Consider the following 11,462-nt stretch of genomic DNA (forward strand, 5'->3'; position numbering starts at 1 on the left):
AAGGAATACTGGACAATAGAGAGTATTATAAAAATATAAATAAAGTAATCCAGTAAAGTTGCTATGGTAGATAGAGATTGTGGTAGCGGTTGCTGATGAAGAAGCTTGACTACGGGGACATGATGACTGCGGTAGCTGTAGTTCAAGAGGGTCACTTTTTATGATTCAAAAAATTATAATGAGAAATAGGAATGTTAAGAGATTTAATTATAGAGTGTACCTTATCAATGACCTTTTCGCATTCTGTTACTTTCTCCGAAACAATCTTCGCTGTGAAACAACTTTCAGAATTTTGACCGTCGTCACTTGCATATCCTCTCTGTTCCGCAACGCCGTTCTGAACCATCAGACACCTAATCTCATAGACTTGTTGTTTTGAATTTAACACAAAGCATCCACCATGTGTGGGTTTCCTAACTTCATCCTCTTCAGATTCAGTCAACCACACCTCAAGATGCCCATCTTCATCACTTCCCTCTTGCACGATCAACAATGGCTTGGCATTTGATTCACTCCTCTTTTGAAGCTCCTCTATCTTTTGAAGATAGTAAGCTTCATCCTTCTCAGATTCTTTATTCTCATTCATCCTCCTCATCATGCATTCCTTGGCAAGTTTTTTCCATGATAGTAATTGCAATCATATCTAGAATCACCCAGAACCATTTTCACCTTTTTCTCTTTATCATATTGAGAGTTCTCTCATCTCTAGTCTTTTCGGAACTAGAATTACCACCCTGTTTGTACTTGTTCCGATAATGAGAGAATTTTTTTCTTGTAAAACTTCTTGGGGTTTGAAACCAACAAAGCCTTGTCTTCTTTGAAAATCTCACTATCAGAAAGATCATATTCTAAAGCATCTTCAGACACCTTCTTTCCCTTCGCAACTAATGCTAGGGATCCTAAACTATAAACAATCATCACCTCCTTCATAACATCATCTTTGTGGGATCTAAGAATTCCCACAAGTTTTTCCAATGAGTAGCTCTTAAACTGTTCATGTGCCTTCACAATCGCTTTCCACTCGGATCTCAATCCATTCATGAATGTAACTTTTCGTTCTATAACTTCACACTTAAGATTATGCTTAAGCATCCTGCTCAACAAATGATTGAATCGATTGAATGTATAATCTATTTTTTCATCATACTTTTGTGAAAATGTTCCAAACTCTGATAAGAGTAGTGTCTGCATGGAGTGTTCCAAATCAGTGTCACTCAAATAGAGTTCCTTTAGCATATTCCATATTTCCTTAGCAGTGGCACACACACTCACGAGGCAAAAAAGTATCTGGAGGAAGAGCAACCCGTATTATTCTCATCGCCTTGATGTTACTCATCAACTTTTCTGTTTCATCCCAAGGAAAAATAGTGTGTTCAACAAGAAGAGCATTGTACTCACCCTGAGTCTTGATAACCCTCCTGGTTGTTGTGTGTGAATATGTCTCATGTGTCATCACATGTGATATTGTTGAACCGTGTTCTTCAATACCTAGAACATAGTCTTCAAAATGCAATGCCTATACTTCATTATCTTTAGGGAAGAGGATTGGAATCCTTGTAGTGGATCCAATACTACTGGAGAGAATGAATGATAGAGAATGAGGATCTTCGTTCATCATGATTTCGATAATTCACAAAAACTTATCTAGAATCAGATGTGTAAAACAAAAGACGAGTTTAGGTTTAAAAACTAAGATTTAGATCTTACGTGCACAATCGATAGACACGATCGAGACGACAAGAACAAATCCAAGAAACACACAAAACCCTAATCGAACTCGACAGAAGATTAGTGATTGAGTTACACTATCTCCTGCTCTGATACCAGTTGTAGAAACAATAATAACTAAGATCAAAAGATTCTACAAGAGATGTGAATTAAAAAACAAGAATAATGAAGATCAAAGTAGTGTCGAATGCTTTAATTATAATAGATCTAGAAGAGTTCAACTTGAACTTCTCTATGAGAGCTAGGTAGGGCGATACAATTGTTAACCCTAAAAAGATACATGCATGCACAATGAATAGCCTAACCTTAGAAAGTGATAACCATGATTGACAGGCCCAAACCGGTATACATGAGACTATTCTTAGCACATACATTTGAAACAATACATTAACAATCCCAACAAGACTTAACATATGTGATTTTTCAATAATGTTTTACTACCATCTTAGGATCAAAAATCAAGATTTAAGATTCAAGAATCACAAAATCAAAATCAAGATTTTAAAATTTAATAAAAAAATCGACATATTCTTGCCCTTTTTGACATATATATGTTTGTTTGGTGGTAGTAACATTGTGGTAATCTTTGTTTCAACAGGGAATCTGTTTGATAATAGCAGTGTTGCGGTTAGCACATATACCCAATATAAAGGTATTTATCACACTAATAAATGGTAAAATGTGATTGTTGTATGTAGATAGATTTTTTTAGCCATGAATGATGTAGATTAGTATTGCGTTGATTCTAGGTTGATACAGTGCTTCTTTGTTGTGTGTTTATGTATGACATCTTATGGGTTATCATATCACCCATTCTCTTCCATAACAATGTTATGATTTTGGTACTCTTTCTTTCCTAAATCCAAACTAAATACATAGTCTTTGTTTTGCCAACACAAACAACACCACATTCTTGAAAAGATTTTCAATTGAGAATAAATATTTTATTTTCTACCTTGATATGCCTGAAGGTTTTTGTTATCATGTATGTGGGCTTGTTATATTCATTATTCATCTTGTGTTTTCTTATGAAGGTGTTTGCAGGCGATAGATTGTTAAATCACATGAGTCTTTGATCTTGGGAGTGGATATAGTATGCTAGGATTTGGGGATAATCTTTCCAGACCTGCTTCTCTCATTTACTGTTATATATCCTACTCTTCATTTATCCTTATTCATCTACGTATTAGGTGTTACATTTTACTCATAGCCAATCTTCTTGATGCACATAATCTTTTTAGTTAGAAATTAAGAAATTTGGTACATAAAAGTTACATGTATCATGGACTATATATTTAATATCTCATGTATCATGCAAAATTTGCTAACTCAAAAAGAAAAGATTGTTGATGATGACATGTTGACTTTTGTGAGGGAGAAGTAAAAGGATAAAGGAGGAAGAGGGGGACAAGCACAAATGAAATTTGTGCTTTTAAGTGAGAAGCACATTACGTGTGAAACCAGACCCACTCTTACACAAACAATTGATATTTTTCATGTGAGTACTATGCTTTTAGATTGTTATTCTTTAAATTATAATTGCTTAAATGTTTTTAGATAACCATTTTTATTATAATATGAATCGGAAGGGTTTGACCCTATTATTGATGCAAAGTGGGTGTGTTTTTATTCCATCGATGGTGTATGGGTAAGCACAAATGAAACATATATTAATAAATTTCTCTTTAAAAAAAAATCTGATACACATTTTGTTTCATCTAACTTTAACAGAAAGAAAATTTTGAGTCAAGGTTTGTCATGGATGCTTTGTGCGATGTTGACTATAAATTAAGGACATTCTTTTATTATATATATATATATATATATATATATATATATATATATATATATATATATATATATATATCTTTTGTGCTTGTGAATCATTAAAAACATAATAAATTACGAGAACTATCCCTAAGATTCGTAAATTTTTGAATTTTGGTATCTGAACTTCAAATTTTGCAATTTTAGTCCTAATTAGAGAGTTTCATTTAGATTTTGGGATTCAGACAATGTTCAAGTTCACCCATTAAGTTGTGTGTCGCATACAAGGGTAGTAGTTTTGTTATTTGTCTTAATGTATTTATCAAATAGATGGTCGCACCATCCTTAACTCAATTTGATAATAATATAAAGAGAAACGACCATGCTACCTTGGTGTGCGAATGGCTTTAACAAGTGAAGTTGAATTTGTGTCAAAGAAAGTTTCAAAATTAAAAAAAAAAAAAAATCATCTAGTTAAGACCAAAATTGCAAAATTGCAAGTTGAAGTCCCAAACATAATCTTTTTTTTACCAAACTCAGGGACCAATCTTGCATTTTACTCAAAGCATAATAGTATATAATTTTATGTAACTTGTTATTTTTAATGTAGAGGTGAGAGACTTACCTTAAGCTTCTTGTTAATTTGTCGTGGTAAAAAATAAATGAAGAAATTGAATTGGACTTTAACGCTATAAAAGATAGTCTTGATAGTCACCATTATGGCTTAAAATGTCAAATAAAAGATTATTGAAATCTAAGAGTTTACAAGGTTGGAAAAAATTATATTTTTTTCTTATAGATAATGTTTGTTATTATGGAATCGTGGAATGAATAAAATGATTTATTCCATTGGAATGAAAAGTAAAATGAAGTTTGGTTCGTTGGATGGAATGAAATTTTTATTATTTTCTACATGCTGCTATTTAATTATTTATTTTATTTTATATTACAGATAAAAATTTTGTAGATGTAAATAGCCTGAAGTTTAGAATTTCATGTCCACCGATGCAAATATGCTATAATTGTTTTTGTATTGTGGCAAATAAAAAAAATGTCACTAAAAGTAACATGATTTTTTTTAATCAATTAAGCATTTAATGACAAAAAATATGTGTCATAAAAATCTTTTTTTCTATTATGACAATAAAAAGTGTCATTCAAGACCTAAAAAGTTGCAGCGACAAAAACAAAAAGTGTCACTAAAAGATTTTAGCGTTTGTAGTCGCACTTGTTATGTATGTCCTTGATTCTTTAAGAAGCCTTTAGTAACATTATTTTAGGGTTTTAATGGTATTTTCTGTATGCCACTAAATAACAAATTTTTTATAATGACTTCACCGTAACCTCGATGAAATGGGAGGTTATTAGTGGATTTTTTTTTTAATTTTGACTAGTGTTCAGAACAACATAAAAAATGTAATAAACTCTTATACTTGATAATGAATATTGATATGGTCCTATAGAAATGACAAAAAAAAGTTCAATGGTAAGTTTAAAAATTACAAGTCTATCTTCTCTTAAATACAACTTCTTTCGTTCCTTTGGATTAGAAGTAAAATTAAGTTAAGAATTTGGATTAGGAGTAAAATTAAGTTAAGTTAAGAATGTTAAATGGGAGAGTTGGATCACTCACCAATCATCCCATCCGATCAGTAATGTTATTTAAGTTGTATCTTTTTAGTGCCTTGCTGGTGTTTACTAAAATTCTTGTTTTTCAAAATAAATAAATATATAGTAATAACAAAAATCCAAGGTATTGCAAATTTGCAATTATTGGATAGGGTATTGCATGGTCAAGTCACCTACTCTAAACACGTTTTTCTTCTTTGAAAGTTTAGTCTTACCATTCCTGCATTAAATACTAAATCTTCTTCTTCTTATAATTATGTTCAGAATATTGGATGAGTTATTTTGGAGCTTGAAATTGACTAGAAATAATTAAAGTTGAAAATGAACTCATTGTTTATAGTCAAAGAGAGCATATATTAAACACCATTCCAACTGGTGGTCCATATGAGTTTGTTCATATCCAGGGATATATTCAAGATAACATAATTATATTAAAATAAAATCCTTTTATTTAACTTAAATGTGAGAAATAGTAGTTTTTGATTAAAATTTATTCAGTATAATACTTTACTTGTAGTATGCTATAATAACATTATCTCTTAAAACTTCTTTTTATTTTGAGATTTATTTTAAAAACACTTTCTATTCTAACACTATGATAACCTAATAAAAAATAACTGGTTAATCACTCATATATATATATATATATATATATATATATATATATATATATATATATATATATATATATATATATATATATATATATATATATATATATATATATATATATATGTGTGTGTGTGTGTGTGTGTGTGTGTGTGTGTGTGTGTGTGTGTGTGTGTGTGTGTGTGTGTGTGTGTGTGTGCGCGCGCACGCGCACGTGCTCCCACGCACACAATTTTTTTTAAAATACAGCGCCTTTACATGATATATCGTAAAATATAATGGTATAGTAAGAAATAATGGGAAGTATAACTTTACAAAGTTTTTAATTTTCTTTCAAAATTATATTACGTAATTCGATATTTTAATTATATTCAAGTATCAATTTTATATGGAATGTTACGAGTTAAGAGCATCCATGATTAAAGTAGTATAAAAATTTAATAGTGTGGTGATTAGGATTGAATAAGAAGTGAATGGAATGTGAAAGATATCATGGAGTATAGTTGAATGGAGGAATTAAATTATCATTTAATGATTCAATAGAAAAAATAAAATGATGATTAAGATTTAATAAGTGTTTAATGGGTTGTGGGTAGTAATATATATATGTTTAATGTATAATGTGATAATGCATTGAACTATATAGAAGTTCAATAAATTATGAATGCCTTAACTACTATGATTGTATTACCACTACTAGAAAATGCTTTTTTTCCTTCGGAATAATATTACCCACGGAACGATGACAAAATGAACCCTAATATATCAACAAAAAATAGCAATGTAAATCAAATTCGTTGGAAGTCCGTTAGTAACTTCCGACATAATGAAAATATTACCGTAGAGGTTATTTCAAAAGAAAAATGTCCGTCAAAATCTGTCGGCAAAACGCTATAGCAACGGATTACCGATGGAAATTAGATTTTTCTTTCTAGTAGTGTACTATGTCTAGATGGATAACAAAACTACTGATTCAATTCCCCTTCGATTTTCCAAACTGAAAAAAGTTGTCTGAAATAGTTTATATAATTTCCACAGAAAAAAAAAATCGTTGGCAAAACGCTTTGCAACGGATTTTTGACAGATTGCCAATGGAATTTTTTTTCCTAGCAGTGTACTATGTCTAGATGGATATCTAAACTAATAATCATTCAATTTGCCTTCAGTTTTTCAAACTGAAAAAAGTTGTCCAAAATATACAATTATATATCCAGAATTTATTAGGTGTTGATAAATTGGCTTTGATGCCATGCTATACATGCAGCAATTATAATATAAACATATTGCACAACCAAATCGGTATTCGTTCATACAAGCATTTTTCACATACCATGTATGCCTAGCTATAAGTTGTATTGTCCCCTGGCCCATGCGTCCATCTATGTCTACATGTTCATGTGACTAGTGTACACACATGCACATCTGAAAGCCTATTTTATTATTTAATATAGATAATCCATCTCTCTATACTTGGACTTTTGAAGGATGTTGGGTAATCATGTCCATTTGTTGACTGGCTCAAATCAAGATTTGCAGGAGAAGGCTGCTTTCATTCCATATCAAAGATTTCAAGATGCGTGAATTAAAGAACACTCTTGATTTGTGATCTTTCTGTCTACAAACTGGAGAGACGACTTAAAAAGATGATCGAAAAGGCAGATTCTAATGGTTCAAAGATGAATAATCACTTGTCTTGCAGGAACATTATTGGTGAGGATGAAGTTGATGATGAAAACAACACCAAATCAAGCCAGAGCTCAGGGAATAACAGCATGGTGGATCAAGTGGAGGGTGAGAAGAAAGATGAATCCATTAGAGTAAGGCCATATGTAAGATCTAAGATGGCTAGGCTTAGATGGACTCCTGATCTTCATCTCACTTTTGTTAAAGCCGTGGAGCGACTAGGTGGTCAAGAAAGTATATAAATTTCCTCGATTATCAAGCTTTCTTAGAATCCCAATGCTATTTTAGCATATAATAATTACTTAATTCTTTATTTATTTGTGTTTGGTGAAGGAGCAACCCCTAAATTAGTTCTACAACTGATGAACATCCAAGGTCTTAGCATTGCTCATGTAAAGAGCCATCTACAGGTGATATATATAGTTCATCAAACAATTTTCATTTTTATTTTCCATCTTTCACTATGATTTTATTGGTTTTGTATTAATATATAGATGTATAGAAGTAAGAAGATCGATGATGAAGATCAAGGTATATATAATTTTGGTATTCTATATGTGGAAACTTTTGATTCACATCTTACTTTAAGTTAAAGATTAGGGTTTTTAGATTCTTGACCTTTTCTTTGATTTAGCATTTATTTTCTTTAAATTTCTCTCTTAGTAATTAACGGGGGGGATTATTATGCTGGTAGCAACAACCATCTTCTTCACAATCTTTGTCAACTTTCTGGGCTCGATCAAAGGATGTTTAGGGCTAATTTAAGGTATTTATCCAAGAATCTTTAATGACATATTATTTGATCATCTTTTTATTCTTTTAATATCTTGGATATATGTATATAAAGTATATGTAACATTGATGCAGCCAGAATTCTTGGAGCAACCATGGGACAGATATGGTATCAAGACCTTCGACAAACAATATGATTAATGCTAGAATAGAAGATCATGGATTGAACCATGGACGCCAAGGAGACTTTAACATGAACACTATAATGAACTATGGGGCATATTACATGAGAAAGAAACCATCCAATGAGGATGAAAATTGCAAGATTGCCTATCAAGAGTTTGACAAGGATGAAACTTTGACCAACACCAGGTCAAGTCTGATTGATCCTGAATTCATGAATAGCTTTGTTAATACAAAGAAGAGGAAAGCCCCACTTGATGAGGGGGTTGATTTGAATCTGACATTAAGCCTAAAGGGAAGTATGACTAGGGATGATGATGAAGTGGATAGTGCGTTGTGTTTATCTCTACTTTCTTCTTCATCAAAGAAGGAAAAATACTATAAGGATTATGGCATGGAGTCTTCCCGCAACCTGTTAGAAGAAGGTCAACTCAGAAAGAATCCAAGAATGTCGAGTACTCTAGATCTGACTATATGAATTCGAGAATTCTAGTGAGATTTTGTTGGTACTCACGTAATTCGTTAGAGTTTTGTAAGGTTTCTTGATTGTTATTGTATTTTGGAAAGGACCTCTAAATGTTAATTCAAATTTCCACCACACGATATAATCTTCTCTCTTTTGTAACTTTCATATCTAGATTAATAAAGTTTTTAGATGACTCAAGAAAAGTCATATGTGAGAGTTGACGGCAATTCACCGCTACAAATAAATTGAACCTCGAAACGGAAATCTGCGACTTTTTCTTTGTTTGTCGTCTTTACTTTTTATTTACCCACAAGATAGTAATGAAGAAGGAGACGTATGAAACCTTATAAGTCCAAAAACAATGATTTTGATGCAGCTAAAGTTATGAAGTTTTAGGATTTATTTTAAACATATGATTAATTACTCGCATATCTATTTCATTTTAGCAAGCGTAGGTGGGTGGGTGTTCATGTTTACATGTTCCAAGAGATTTTCAGGGTCAAAGATGAGAAAAAGATAAAATTTGTCACGAGGGGACTTTGAAAAATTATCAACGTAATGTGGTGGGGTTGCGAATGGAGGTGGTGGAGTATTTACAAAGGACAAACATCCCCCCGTGCATGAACATTGATCAATGTCATACTCTCTCCGGGAACAAGGCTGACTTCCTTGTCTCTTTCTCTTCAATAGAACACCTCCAAATGCAATGTGCTTCCCGATGCATCTTTATTGTTTTATAATGGATTTTGGTGGTCATCCCCAAAGCTACATGTAGGTTGTATCTTCGCATAAATCTCTGTCGTTTTTTTGTATGATTTTTAGCTCATTGAATTGATAGTGCCCAAATTTATTCTCTCAAGTTGAATTTTTAGAACGAGAACAATTTATGAAAAAAAAATTAGCAAATGCCACGGGCAAGAAGGCTACATCAAGATTGAACAAGTAAGGATTAACACCAAATGGAACTATTTAAGCCGACATTTTCGATCTATGTTTAACCCAAAAAAGAAAAACATGTGTCCAATTTCCATCCATAACAATTTGGACCATGACTGAAACATTTTCCAAATATGGACCAGTTTCTCGACATCCATATAAATCAGACTCTGGTGAGTCACTGCCTCCAACATTTACAAATCAAGCTCCAAAGTTCCGAAGCAAATTAATGCACATGAGGCGAAAAGTTATGTCTTACTTTCTTTGGTGTCGTTGCACACTGTGTTCAATTAAGTATATATGCCATCTCTAACTTCGGTCTTCAATATCAATTACGATTTAACTACCTGTCAAAATACGAGCATTTGGCTTGGAAATTATGGTGTATATGCCTGATTTCAACTATTCCCAAAGTCAAACCTTCCAAAAAATAGTTTTCGGTGTTTGAAAAGATCATTAGGATTAAACTTGTGAATAAACTTCATAACATAAATAAATTATAAAACAATTCACAACTAAATATAGCTATAATTGGCCTATGTCAAAATAGCACAAAGCACACTCCACGCTCCACGCTCCACGCTCCGGGCCCAAATAAATATATCACATCGATGTCCAACGCTAGGCTTTAGGAAGTCACCCTTAGAATCACACAAGGGGTTGAAAGACCCTGTCGATAGTGAGGCCTTCTAGAATGGCATCACCAACCATCAATCTGACATTTGTTTCTACAATTAGATATCCAAGTTATCAGTGGCCATAAGTCTCATCCCTTCCTATGTGAATACACAAATATGATGCTACAAAATGATTTTAATTCAAACCAAGAGTTTTCCCATATGAATAAATTTCTTTAAAAATAAATTTCAAGAAGGCACAAAGTATTGAAGTATTCATAATTCACATAATAAGTAGAACATATGATATCAATCAATCAAAATTATTAGATTATGTTTAAGGATAGGTACTCTTATTATAGACTTACCTTAAGTGGTTGAGAAGCTCACTTTGCTTCAAAGAATCAAAGGATATTGAAGTATTTAGCAATCACCTATGTTAACAATAGTTGGGTAATTTACTTAATCTCATAGTTAAAGTTGTATTACTTTTAATTCATCCTTAAGACCATAAAAATACATAGGAGAAAACAAGACCTGATTTGAACTTGAATTGTCAAATGTAATATCCTAACTTTTAAACACCATTTTATATTAACAAAAATGCACTTTTACAATACTTTTCAATAATTATCAAAGTTTACAATGTTCCGGTGTTACAAACAATATCAAGAGTTGTAGTAAAGAGAAAAGGATTTAACAACCTTCTCTATTACTTTTGTCATCATCATTGATTGTGATATCCCCTTTCACTTCTATACCTGAGTACATAACACATTTAAACAAACACATCACACAAAAGTCTGGTGAGCTACGTGGGTTTTAACACAAAATCTCATTCTTTTCTTTATTTCAAATATTATAAAGTTATTCTTTACACAGACTTTAGCACATAAATTTTAGCAAGTAGAATCCTAGAAAGTACGGCCAACATAGGAACGAATCAACCAGGCTAGTGTTAACCCATATCGGTTACACCCGTGTCCCATTGTTAGGGACTAATCCAAGACAGATCCATGTCATTTCATGCAAACCTGCCACATTAATCCATCAGACTCATGTTGATCCGGAAACCGATAAGGCAATCTTATCCTTTCACACATGCTCTTTAT

General features: G+C 32.1%; 1 protein-coding gene across 1 annotated transcript; it reads left to right on the forward strand.

Annotated features, from left to right (window-relative positions):
- Positions 1 to 7,074: 7,074 nt before the first annotated feature.
- Positions 7,075 to 9,004, forward strand: LOC145008481 (uncharacterized). Its single transcript, XM_078967080.1, has 5 exons — positions 7,075 to 7,650; positions 7,750 to 7,826; positions 7,911 to 7,947; positions 8,080 to 8,182; positions 8,284 to 9,004. The coding sequence occupies exons 1-5, from the start codon at positions 7,377 to 7,379 to the stop codon at positions 8,807 to 8,809; spliced, it is 1,017 nt and encodes a 338-aa protein (XP_078823206.1). The 5' UTR covers positions 7,075 to 7,376; the 3' UTR covers positions 8,810 to 9,004.
- The last annotated feature ends 2,458 nt before the right edge of the window (positions 9,005 to 11,462 follow it).

The sequence above is a fragment of the Lactuca saligna genome, chromosome 8 (genome assembly GCF_052625555.1).
Source record: "Lactuca saligna cultivar CGN05327 chromosome 8, ASM5262555v1, whole genome shotgun sequence".
Classification (NCBI taxonomy): Eukaryota; Viridiplantae; Streptophyta; class Magnoliopsida; order Asterales; family Asteraceae; genus Lactuca; species Lactuca saligna.